The 13536-nt window shown below is 31.2% G+C and overlaps 1 protein-coding gene across 3 annotated transcripts; it reads left to right on the top strand.

The window, feature by feature from the left end:
- The first annotated feature begins 1428 nt into the window (after window positions 1-1428).
- On the top strand, window positions 1429-12867 carry LOC148272275 (neuroligin-4, X-linked-like). Of its 3 annotated transcripts, XM_088240254.1 has the most exons (11): window positions 1429-1640; window positions 6411-6557; window positions 7797-7953; window positions 8094-8272; window positions 8408-8617; window positions 8703-8871; window positions 9036-9125; window positions 9218-9333; window positions 9420-9662; window positions 11924-12002; window positions 12463-12867. In XM_088240254.1, exons 1-11 carry the CDS (start codon window positions 1458-1460, stop codon window positions 12564-12566), a joined length of 1677 nt encoding a protein of 558 aa, XP_088096380.1. In that variant the 5' UTR covers window positions 1429-1457; the 3' UTR covers window positions 12567-12867. The 3 variants fall into 3 exon arrangements, with proteins under 3 accessions (XP_088096380.1, XP_088096381.1, XP_088096382.1); XM_088240255.1 differs by lacking the exons at window positions 9218-9333; window positions 11924-12002; window positions 12463-12867 and having other exon boundaries at window positions 1439-1640; window positions 9420-9605; XM_088240256.1 differs by lacking the exons at window positions 9218-9333; window positions 11924-12002; window positions 12463-12867 and having other exon boundaries at window positions 1439-1640; window positions 9036-9141; window positions 9420-9555.
- The last annotated feature ends 669 nt before the right edge of the window (window positions 12868-13536 follow it).

Here is a 13536-nt window from a genome sequence, read left to right as displayed (position 1 = left end):
CAATTAATTTAATTAAAACAATAACAATATTACTACTTGTGATTTTATCCAAATAATTCCATTTTGCGATCATTTTCTTTTGATCGTAAATAAACGAATTAGAAAATGGGAAACAAGTTGTGGTAGAGCGTGGTTCGAACCTTATGTCTCTTTATCGCTGTCCACGGAATAAAAACCCGTTTTTATAACTGGTATTTTCACATTTCTTGTGGCTTAATCACAAATAACTATCGACGTGCTACTAAACGACGTGATAAAAATTTCTCACTGTGGTTGTATATCGTATTCGTGATCACAATGAAATATTCAAACAGCTAATATTAAATGTCAAAATATTTACGTTTCGCGACGTATAATCCTGCTGCGCAATCACATATTTGAATTTCACCGGTGTAAATATGGAAAATATTTAAAAACTGCTATTTTTATTTATTTATTTATTATTGATCATGCATTTAGCTGGTGGTTGGCTAGCCAAATGTAAAAAAAAAGCAGTTGCCATCATAATTGTAATCAATTTTTTTTTGTTTGTATTAGTTACTCCTTACTATTTTTAAAATGCATAATTTTGTTTTATTTTTTATAGTAAACGCTGATTTTTTGCCAGTGAACTGTATTCATTTACGAGGTAAACAAAAAACAAACCAACACGAGCGTTGACTTAGAGATTACACACGCGTTGACCTATGACTTCGATAACTTAAGCATGTTTATTATTGTTCATTGTGATAACTTGAATGCTTAGCATGTTATTTTTACATCTGAGCATGTTTTTCATTCTTTATTTCAATTCTTAATTTTTAATTACTCTTACAAATTTTCTTCATTTTTAATATTATTTCCATTTGTAAATGCTCACTACAAACTACAAACTTTAAAATATCTTTTCTTTACTTAAATTTTAATTTTTAAACAACTTTCAGTTATGTTTTTCTTTTTCCTTCTCTTTTTTATACTTTCATAATTAACCTTACATATAATTGCTTTATAATATGGAAACTTCACTGGTCCATTAGAGTTAAGTCTAATTGTGTACAATATTAAACTTTGTAACTGCACTGTATGTTTCCTAAATAAAAGAAAATAAAAATAAAATGTTTTTAACCTCGTCGATAGTTATTTGTGATTGAGCTACAGACCTACCTCTACGGGGATATGTCACGAATCTGGATTATTTACGCATACATGAACAGAAAAACGATCATATCAGGTTGAACCTTGAGTATAAAACATAGGCTGGAATAGAATCCAAATTTGCATCCACTGGTGGACAATTTTTTTTTGACCGACTCATTGTTAAATTGTTATTTATTATTACCCTTAAATATTTTATATTATAACTGTTTAGTAACGATTGGTTAAAGCCAGTTGAGAATTATTCGATTATTCGTATCAATCGGTTATACCATCACTAAAACCGTTGGCTTTGATTTTTGTTAGGTTAGTTGTCATGAGTCATGAGAGTGCTAACACTCTTGGTTGTTCTATATTGCGCTCGTGCGGGAGGTGTTATTGTGAACATACCAGGATTAGGTCAAGTGTTGGGTAAGGAGAGTGAAACAACATGGAGCAAAAGGAAAGTCCATGCTTTCTATGGCGTGAGATATGCACAGTCGCCGTCAGGAAGCAGAAGATTCATGGTAAACCTTTCGGCATGTTTGAAGGAATTGAAAATAAATTTCCCAAAAAAAAAAAAAACTTTAATAGATTATTGACGACGAATTCATCAGTGATTATTGACGTAATAATTGATCACCACTTATAATTTTTGACGTATTATTACATTAATATATAAATTAATTAAATAATATTAACAGGCGCGTTAACAATATAACGGTACGTAAGTTGGTAGTACCGTAGTTTAAGTATCTGCTATTTCAAAGATGTTTGTTATTTTTAGCGTAATTTAGAGTGAACTAAAATTCGTTATGAAATCCTTAAGACTATGTTATTATGTTTTGTTATTATAAAGTATGATGAAATTTAACTTTGACGTCGCTTTGTCATTTGTTTATGAAAAGAACAAAAACGCATTTAAAAGTTAATTCAATTTTTCATTTAATATGGCTTCTTCCACCTTGTGGTAATATTGGCCAGAAAATGACCGGAAATAAAACACATGATTCGTACAAATATTATGAGAGAGCAAACAATGACGTATACCGCCAATGACACAATATTTAAATATCATTCGTTTATATCTGAAAATAAATTATCAGTAAGGGCTCTACTTTGGTACAACTTCATTTGTCAGCATGCGTCGCATTCCGAGTATAAAGACAAACTGGTACATGATTACAAAACCTAGGCCCCGATTACAACGGGAAGTTAATATTTTTCTTCAATTTTATCTACAAAGCAAAATTAATTTTTCTGTATGAAAAGCAGAATATGGATAAATGTTTTCTTTTCAACATTTTCAATTATAAGTTACCGATGAAGATACTTAAAATGTTCATGCAAATATACATTATACATTTTCGTACACAAATATTGCTTTTTCTTTATGGAGACAGTCGAAGGCTCGAAGGAAACTTTATTAACTTGTTAACCTATTGTAATCGGGGCCAGGGGTGCAAAAACGAATATTCTCTCTTCCTTAGGTTGATTTGGAGATATTTATTTTTCCATGCGACTATTTTTTGCTTAATATATGGCCACCCTGATAATTGAAGAAAATTTAACGTCAACAAATATGAACACGTGAAATCAAACATAATGATTTTCATTTAGAACATTATTGTTACCTTAAGCATTTACCACACCGTATTGTTTTATTACCATTTCTGAATCAGTTTAATAAACCATTTGACAATTTATCATCAGTGTGACCATTACATGAAGCAAAAAGTCGTCGCATAATAAAAAAGTCTCCAAATCAACCACTCTCTAAGGAGTAGAGAAGATTTAGAATATCACCCCTGTGGTGATTGAACGAACAGACCATTACAGCTGTCAAAACTTAAGTTCTAGTTTCGTTTCTATTATTACCCAGGAATAAATACGAATTAAGGAAACGTGTATATCTTTTTCTTACTAAAATGATAGCATGAGTATCGTGATTTTCCATATCTTTTTTTAACAATGTTTATGATCGGAAGATTTGCTGTAAAAGAAAAATGTGTTTATTTATTATTCGAGTGCGTCATTATGAGCAAAAAAATATTACATAAAATAAAACAAATAAAACAGAAAAATCAGATCAAATCTCATTCACAATTAAAATAAATAGAATATGAAAATTTGATGGGCAAATATGTTTTTTTTCATTCATTTCAAATCACAGACATATGTTTTAACTTTAATTATATGTATTATAAATAAGAAAAAAATAACTGAATACTGTAATAAGAAAACGGATAAAAAAGCAAAAAAAATCGTAAGGAAAAGTTATTATATGACGATGATGATGTTATTTTCTACCATAATCGTAACCTGAAAGAACTCGAAAACATAATGGAGACAGATTTCAATAGTCTAGCTGACTGCATGAGATTAAATAAATTAAGTTCGAATGTAAAAAAAAAAACATAGTGTATGATTTTTGGGAACAAACAGGACTTAAATATCAACATTTCTCTCGGAACTGGCTATATTGAAAAGACCAATGTTACTAAATACTTGGCCAAATTTTCATGGAGCTACCAATTTGAACATGTAAAATCAAAAATAGAACCCGTAACTGGCGTATTGCACAGACTTCGTGGCTTGCTTCCTCATTCCGATTTGTTTGCCGTCTACTACGCTATTATTCATTCCCACCTATCCTATCTATCATGTATATAGGGTTTTGCCAGCAAAAATCAGATCTCGGAAATACAAGTTCTTCAGAATAAAGCTTTGAGAAACATTTTTGGACTGAAATGGGATTCTTATGTCAAGGATATCTACCGACAGACAAAAATACTTCCTTTCAAGGTGATGCCACTGCATGACCAATAGTGTTTTGAATTTCATAAACTTTTCTGCACGCACAAATTTAAAATACACATTTGGTCATGATATTCACAATTACAATACGCGTTACTCGGGGAACCTTCATGTGTTTTAAGTTTCGCTCAACAAAGTTTGGCAGAAGGTCTCTGGAAAATATTGGCCATTTCAAATTTAACAAACTGCCCAGTGAGCTAAAACACGAAAAATCGAATAGAAAATCCAAACGTGTCGCAAATAAAAAATATTACTTAAATCTTTTTGATAGTAATATTTATTTACGTTATTATATAGATTTATTTATTTATTTATTTAACTTTTTGTACATAATGTTATTTGTACATTGGCGGGCTTATTGCCAAATGGCAATTTCTTCCAACCAACCAATAAAATAAAAGTTATATTTTTATAATTCAAGTTACAGAACATATTCAATAGAAAAAAAAAAAAAAGATTAAAAATTTAAAGATATATAAAAATAGAAATAAACGTATTTGTTTATAAATTACCTTAAATCGAAACTATTACTCAATGGGAAAAAAGAGGAAAGAGGAAAGAGGAAAAAGGAAAGGAGGAGAGATTAAGGAAGAGTAAGGAGATGTTTCTTCAGACGTGATTTAAACAGAGATAATGTAGTAACATCTTTGATGGTGGATGGGAGATGATTCCACAGTCGAGCCGCATGGACACTATATGAGTTAGAGAAGAAAGAGGAATTGTGTATGGGTATTAAGAGAGTGCCTTGAGAATGAGAACGAAGAGGTAAACCATGAACTGATAAGCGTTGAAATTTTTCACACAGGTATATAGGAGCGTTAGGACTATGAAGTACATTGAACAGAAGTGAGAGGGAGTGATAGTCTCTCCGCTGTCTAATTTTGAGCCATTTCAGTTGCCTACGATAATCAGAAATGTGGTCATATTTTCTAAGACCAAAAATGTACCTTATGCATGTATTCTGAAGTCGTTCAAGTTTATCGAGTTGCTCACAGCTTAAATCAGTCATGGAAACATCAGCGTAATCTAGAATGGGTAGTAGTAATGCTTGTACAAGAGTGCATTTAGTACTAATGGGTAAGAATTTTTGCAACCTTCTAAGTGAGTGTAGACTGAAAAATATTTTGCGGCTTAATTCATTAGTATGAGCTCGCCAGCAGAGATGTTCATCCATTAGTACTCCTAGATTTTTTACGGATTTCCTAGATGGTGTAAAGTACTGTGTTTTATGCTTTTTATATAATTTTTCTTACTATTTCGGATGTATTAACTATGTATGATATTATTTATTGTCACAAAAATGTTTTTTTTTTACTCCTGGGAGTATAATATGTACTTTTTGTATCATATGTTTTATTAATAATAAAAAAATATAAATTAAAAAATATATGAAAGCAGACAGAGGAGTTTGCTTAATAAATATTCTTACCTTTACCAATTAAACTATTGTTTAAATAATTGTATATAAAAAAAAACATTATTTTCCAATATTAAAAAAAAAACATAATGTATTTTATCCACCCACTCAAAAAAATATTGTTTATTACAAATTCTACATAATATAAGAACAGGAGACAAACATTATTTCTGCTTTAATAATATTACATTCATTGCCATCCTTACTGAGCTATCTTTAATCAGTATAATTTTATGTGATTAATATTAAAAGCATTAACTTTCTGGTCAAACATTTAACGAAACGTTATTAAATATCGGTATATAATCACTTACCGACTTTTCTTACTTACTTACTCACCGACTTTTCTGGTTTAATTAAAACACCAATTGGTGTCCTGACAAAGAGACCGGTGCGTCTCGAAACCGGTAGACATAGAAAAGTCGGTGAATGGTGTTGTACTAATATTTGAAACATTGAATTTAATTTTACTCTGTAGGATTCATAGTTACAAATGTGTTGTTGAATAGTTTAAATTTTAACAATGTTTGATTATGTCAAAATGCTTGCAGACTGGCTGGATTTCCTCCCTAGGGAGTTGTTCATATTTAAATTTATTTCAACAGAGAGGGAAAAAAATTGTGAAGGGAATATGGAAGTCTAGGCATTTACAGGGCTTATGACCTGTCATTGGCTGGTTTAAGTGGCCACTTTACACACTGTGTAACATTCACCATTCTGCCCATGTTTGAACATCCACATTTTCCCAACTCTTCCATCTGTTGACGTTTGTGAAGTATTAAATTTAATTCAACAGAGAGGGAAAAAATTTGTGAAGGGAATATCGAAGTCTAGGCATTTACAGGGCTTTTACTTCACAAAAGTCAACAGATGGAAGAGTTGAGGAAATGTGGATGTTCAAACATGGGCAGAATGGTGAATGTTACACAGTGTGTAAAGTGGCCACTTAAACCAGCCGATGACAGGTCATAAGCCCTGTAAATGCCTAGACTTCCATATTCCCTTCACAATTTTTTTTCCCTCTCTGTTGAAATAAATTTAAATAAGTTTAAATTTTATTTAGCCTCCTGAACCAGCCAAACCCTGGGCCGGTTTATACAACGCAACAACACCTGGAATAGAATGCCCGCAGCTGCTGAACCCTAAACATCTTTTGACGGATGACGGAGACCTGGAGGACTGTCTCCTTTTAAACGTATTCACTCCTGCAGTACGTTAACTTATATTAAAACTTTAAATTCTTAATTTCGCTTTCATCTTTACGTTTACCGATAGCGTGTGTTCTGTCCTATAGTATACCAACCAATTTCAAACTGTTGATGCAAGGCACTCATCTTTTTGCGAGAACTCTAACAATCATAACACCTGCGAGATGTATGAAGAATTATCAAGTGTTTCACATTTCAATCAATTCAACTTAATAACACCAACAATAAAGAAAAAAATAAACTTTGATTCCCAGAATTCTAAAGTTCTTAAGGTTTACTTTCCCCATTATCAAATTTATAAAAGCCATTATAGATATTGGTTTTGTTATATCCATTTTATGTTTCTCCATCTAGTTATCGTCATTGCAATAGTGACCACCATCTTAGAACTGATATTGTAAGAAATTTTTATCACTCTTTCCTTTTTAAAAAATTTAATTCGCCTTTATATAGTTAAAATGAATGAATACTTACTCGTAAATACCAAAATCAGATTTGTCAAAAAACATTGATTGAATACAAATTTTTTTGCTTGAGTCTAAAAGGGCCAGTGTTAGATTTCATATTTTTCTTGCTGAGATTTCGTAGAAGGTCGATGTCAATTAAAATATGCATAAAAGTAACTATTTTACTTACTCATACATACTTGGTAATGTTCTTTATAACATCAAAGAGTTCATTATAACACAAAAAAATGGCTGAATAATAATTACTCTCCTGTAATATTACGATTTACGACATTGGCCCTTTCAGATCCAAGTTGCAGATCTAACATATCGAGATTTTACAGACAGAATGCATTAAATCATTAAACCAAGTTCCCAGATAATCGCATTTAAAGTTTTTTTATTCTAGGTACTTAAAGCATAAAAATTGAAATATATAAAGACCATTGACTTAATGCATTCTGTCAGTAAAGCCTTGATATCATCTTGTTGATAATGTTTACATTCAAACAGACTTTTTTCATTCTTCAAATATTTTTATACCTTGTATAATAATATGTTTTTTAAATAATTTTTTTTTCATATTTGATTCCAATAAATATTAACTCTTCAGTTTATCTACCAAGTTTACTAATGTGTCGTGTGCTTATTTATTGTTGATTTTTCGTAGAAGTAGTAAATGATCATTCATTTAATTTAAAGTGTTGAATTGTAATATAACTATACGTAATTAATTTGACGTTTTATAAAAGTTAATCATGCCATTAAAAAAATGTGCTTCCATAATTTATAAAGATTCCAGGTGTCGACGCGTCCAACAAATTACTACCAGTGATGATTTACATTCACGGAGGAGGTTTTTATGAGGGATCTGCAAGATTTTTTCCTCCAGATTACCTTTTGGAAAAAGACATCGTGCTAGTTGTAATACAATATCGTCTTGGTCCTCTGGGTGTGTCTTTTATGCATTATTATATTTACCTTTTCAAAATATTTAATTATATAAAACGCCTTAATTTCTTCCATTTGTTGTGAGTATATTTCATAATATTTTTCATTCTCTTTGTTATTCTTTGTTTTCAATGCATTCAGGTTTCATGTCTCGTCAGACTGATGGAATAGCTGGAAATGTTGGTTTTATGGATCAAATAATGGCATTAAAATGGGTAAATAACTACGCTAATAGCTTTGGAGGAGACAAAAAAAAGGTAACTTTGTCTGGACAAAGTGCTGGGGCTGGTTCATTGTGTCTTATGCTTTTGAGTTCTATGGTTAGTAAAAACAATATTTTTTTACATTATTATTTTATCATCGGTGTAAACAAATAACTATTTGATTATTAATCAAAAGAATAAATTCAAACGATCGAAAATAGTCAATTTATTTCCATCTTTTTTGTTTGTTAGGTAGATGAAGAGCTGTTTCAACGAGCAATTATTCAATCTGGATCATGTTTCAGTAACTGGATAATTAATGAGCATCCCATCAATTTTTCTAATGCTCTGTTTAAAGAATTAACTAACACGAAGACGGACGAAATTGCTGAAAGCTTTATAGAAGAATCGTTCAGAAACGCCAATCTTAGCGATATTCAATCTGCAGTTATATCGCTTATTGTAAGTTCATTCCTATTGGAAGATAATATCTTCCAGAAAAACTGCATTGAAATAAATACAAAATACACTAATCTTGACTTTTCAGGCTAAAGATCCATCGACATTAATGAAAATTGGTGGAGCAGTTATTCAAAAATCTGGGGAACATAAATTTTTAGATAAGCATCCACAAGTATTAACCAAATTGGGACGGATAAAATCTAAATCAATGATGGCTGGCGTAACAAAGCACGATGGATCATTTCTTTTGACAGGTATTATTCCATTTTAAATATTAATGACTATTTGCAAATGTTCCAGAGATTAATGCTTCCATAACCTCAAAAGTATACATTAAAATCGTTGCAATCTCATCTATTAATCTATTTCAGAGTTTTCTAGGATAATTTAATGTTTTATGTTGAATATTTTTTTTCAGGATTATATGACAAACTAGAAACCCTTGGTCTAACGAATAACTCGGAATACATGAGAAATAACTTGACAAGAGATATTTTAAATACTTTCGGTAGATAAACAAAATTGTAATATATTTTTTGAAACACCTCCATGTTTATCATTTTAGTTTTAGTCTATATCGTGTGAAAACTTTATTTGTAGAAATTGTTGATAATACTGGAGCACTCGTCGACCATTTTGAAAATATATACTTCAAAAATGAGTTCGCCGAAGACAAACCTTTATCATTTTTCAACATGTATCCTGGCTTAGTAGACGTACGTTGAAAGATTGATGAAAAACCATTTGACTTATGTAATATGTTTCTTTTTTTCTGTTATTTAAAAAGTTGCACCAATTTTAGATTATCGGAACTTGCTTCTTCAAAGCGCCTGTCTTGAGACATGCTAAGATCAACGCATTTTACAAGCCAACTTTTCTTTACACTTTGGATTATAAAGGAGAGCATTCGCGGTTTGGCTATGGAAAGGATACTTCTAAATACCCTTTTAATGGAGGAATTCATCATTCGGATGACCTTCTTTACCTATTTCCTTATCCTTATGAAAGATTAAACGAGGATGATACCAAGATGGCCCAAATTATGGTGAGTAATCAGCTTTTTTTTTTTATGCACGTATCGAATGACCTAATTTTAAAACGAGGTTTCAGGACTTTGCTTACAACAGGTTTATATCAACATGATAAGTTTCTTAATCTTTTTTTTGAAGTAGTAAAGTTCCCATGCTATTATTGTTACCTATCACTCTGACAGGAGAGACGAAGGCCGGCGTTACCCAATCATGTAGTTTGTCACTTGAGACTTAAGTTGCGATGCGGCCTCCGTGGTGTAGTGGTCAAGACGCTTGACTCACGCTCGGAAGGTTCCGGGTTCGATTCCCGGTGAGAACACAAAAATCAAAATGAATTTTTCTCAAGCCTGGGTGTTCTGTGATGTAATTCACCACTGTAATTGGGCCTACTGGCCTGTAGTGGTGCAAAAATAAATGAAAATGAAATGAAATGAAAATGAAATGAAATGAAAATGCAAGTCAATATTATTTTCTTAACTATCTAGGTACTAATTTCCAATATTTTCATAACATATTTTAAGACAAACGCTTTAAAGTTATTGCAAATAATTTTAAAATTTAACTGCTTTAAAATACATTAAATCTGCCAAAGAGAAAACTTTTTGATAAGAAAATATGGAAGTTTGTATATTTACAAGACTTTTGAACTGCATTCGACAGGTTTTTTCTTGTGGTTAATAATTTTTCTTTCAATTTAAGTCAGCCAATGACAAGTCGTGCACCTGCTTATGCCCTGACATTCATATTCTCATTTTAAAAGTATTCTTCGTTACTGTTGCAATATATGTCAATTGTTGTAACTTCCTAGGGAGAAGAATTAGGTCCTCACTTAAAATTATTTGGATATTTAGATCACACGTTCAAGCTTTAACAGAATGCTCAATTCAAGACCACAGTCTCAGGCTGGAGAAAACCAGATTTAATGTTAATCCGCAGAAGCGTTTCCTGAGCAACAATAGGGTTGTTGATGATTGGAATAAGCTGCCTTAAGAGCCGGTCTCAACGCGTAGTCTCAATAAGTTCAAAAATGGTCTAGACCAAAACTATTAGTTTTGGAAAAGTTTAAGTTCGTCAACAACTTCTAACAGTGTTCTTTAAAATATATTTGAACAGATTGGCTTGAAGGTGCATGCTTAAAATTAAAACAATAATATTTTTAAAATTCATAATTTCTTTTTTTATCGGGAAAAAGTGCCTATGCACTATTATGCAGTTTTGTTTTTTCTTTGGAGCACGTTTACACGATTTTACGGGAAATTGTTGAATGTTAAATTATTTGAATGGTTGTTTAACCAGGTTCAATGTTCGTTTATTAAAAAAATGTATATTTTTATGTACCGATAAATTGAGTTTTTTTTATTTTTATTTATTTATTCACACTCTTTATCAAAATACAATACCATATTCGCTTTGCCCAGCTAACAAGGGTACACACCCCGTTCTAAGCTAGGCAATTACATGTTTATATATTATAATAGTTAACAAATTAATATAGAGCAAGACAAACAAAATATAAACTTATTCGGATACACATTTTGATTCATATACATACCGACATACACATATATACACACATGTATATATAAATATACACATATATATACACATGTACATACACACACACGTACATACACCCATGCGCATACACATACATACATTCATAAAAACATAGACAATTTATTTATGCGAAACTTCATGGTTGTCATCTATAATATATTTTAAAAAAATTATTCCTTATTTTTTTTATTTTATTTTTGACATCCAGTAAGGTTCTCCAATCCGTGGCATGCATCAACTTTTCTGACTCCCTACGACCAATGTCATGAAAGAGCGAGGTCAACACCTTCCGTAACTTGACAACACTCCCGTCTTTCCACGATTCTGGCAAAAGGTTATGGACCTTTTTGCCTACGTTATAGTGTTGTCTCGATGCCAGAACAGTGTTGACCCCTTCACTTAGTATCAGATCCCTATTAGAGTATCTTGTATTATGGTTGTGGTTGACGCTTGGGTAAATGTCTCTCTTACTTTAGTTTAAAAGATTTCTTGTTCACTTTTGTTTTAAATTGACTTTATAACATATGACTACTAGCATTTTGATATACTAAATGACTCTTGTACTAGCAGACTCAGTATTTCACATAAAGATTTTGATAAATTGAATTTATATATAAAGTTTTTATTTGAAGCACTAACTTTGTGGTTATTCATTTTAATAAAATAAATGAAACAGCTTTGTTTTTAACCACTAATTTTTATTTAAATATTTTAAAAGGTAAATCTTTGGACTAGCTTTGTCATCAATGGCGTACCAAACTCTCCAGGATCAACACCTTGGAAGCCATTAAATAGGAGTAAGTAAATGTATTTTTTTGTCTTCTTTGCCGTTGTTAGTGCGTTTGGCTATTTTGTGTTAGGTCCTGGGTTCGAATCCCATCTGGAAACGAAAACAAAATATGCTTATGTATTTTAACACGTAAAACGAATAATTTAAGAATACAGTTCTGTCGGTGAAAACCCTAGATGAGTGTTTTTGACTCGATGGCTACTCTCAGATAGGAATCCTGAAAAAGGAAATTGATTAGAGGTAAGAGCGCCTCGTAGTGTTACGTGGTAGTTGGCGCGTTCGCCTACCATGTTAAAGGTTCTAAAAAAATCCAGATGCGTTACAATTGGAGTACTGATGCTGTGCCCTATGCACCACTAGGTGCAGATATTTTTTTTTTATAATGATGAAAACTTTTAAACACAGATTTCAAGAGATTACGTTGCTATCTATAGCTGAACTATTTATGTAACTGTCCTATGTTCTAGGCCGCAACGGACCATACTTCCATATAAACGCAACATGTTATGCAGATCAAGACTTCGTGGAGAAAGAATATTTTGCCGCTGTAAACGAAAAATACACTATTTAGTAGTTAAACAATTGTTTATTTTCAAAAAGACTTTATCATATTATTATTTTGGATAATTATTGTAGCACCATTTTTGTAAAAGTCACGAAAAAAGCCGCTGTACAATAAATATCCCAACACGTCCGGCAGGGATATTCAATTTCAGAAATAATATTCGAAATACTAGTTTCCAAATAGAAAATCTTCAAATAATATTTGTATAAATATTATGTATAAATATTATTTTATCTCTAATTCTTATTAATTTATGTATTTTTATATTTGCAAATGTTATCATGAAAAAAAATTTTTAATGTTGAGTTTTTCCATCTTTCATCTTTCCCCATAGGGCCTTTTTGAATTTCCGAAAAATTAGAAATCGAACCACCCTAATGAGCAATCACACTGCATTACTCATTTTAATAGAAAAAAACAGAAGACAAACAATATTTATTTAAACTTATAATTAGAAATCAAACACTGATTTGAGTCTACTGAACACTTTATTTTTACAAATATAAACATTTAAAAATAAAAACTTCGTGACAATTGTTTCGCCTTATTAGGGCATTTTCAAAGACATTCGTTTGACTATCTAAATATCCCAACACGTCCTGCAGGTATATTCAATTTCAGAAATAATATTCGAAATACTAGTTTCCAAATAGAAAATCTTCAAATAATATTTGTATTCTTCAAGCTTGTTTTACAACTGAAAAAACGCGACTAGGTTAAAGACGCAAAATAAAATGTACTTTTTTGTATGGAGAATAAGCTGAGGTAATCGGCTAGTTTCATCATTCCCTGAGAACGAACTGGGTGCTAAATATAAACGGCGGTGGTGATTTATAATAAATAATAATCATTCAGGCTGGGAAATCCAGCCTATCTGCAAACATTTAGATATACTCAAAACATTGTTGAATCAACTAGCTGGTAAAAGAAGTATAGAAATTGGAAAATGGTTTTCAGGCGTTGCCTAGTAGGTGAA

The sequence above is a fragment of the Micrasema longulum genome, unplaced genomic scaffold (genome assembly GCF_059751315.1).
Source record: "Micrasema longulum isolate JH-2025_06_02 unplaced genomic scaffold, ASM5975131v1 h1tg002399l, whole genome shotgun sequence".
NCBI classification, from domain to species: domain Eukaryota; kingdom Metazoa; phylum Arthropoda; class Insecta; order Trichoptera; family Brachycentridae; genus Micrasema; species Micrasema longulum.
This window is presented reverse-complemented; position numbering and strand designations above follow the sequence as displayed.

What these genes read in the sequence shown, in the direction of transcription:
- LOC148272275 (XM_088240254.1), top strand. Translation starts at nt 1,458, where the DNA reads ATGAGAGTGCTAACACTCTTGGTTGTTCTATATTGCGCTCGTGCGGGA. An exon ending in ATATCGTCTTGGTCCTCTGG is followed by an intron (nt 7,954 to 8,093) that starts GTGTGTCTTTTA and finishes CAATGCATTCAG; the next exon opens with GTTTCATGTCTCGTCAGACT. An exon ending in TTGGAAGCCATTAAATAGGA is followed by an intron (nt 12,003 to 12,462) that starts GTAAGTAAATGT and finishes CCTATGTTCTAG; the next exon opens with GCCGCAACGGACCATACTTC.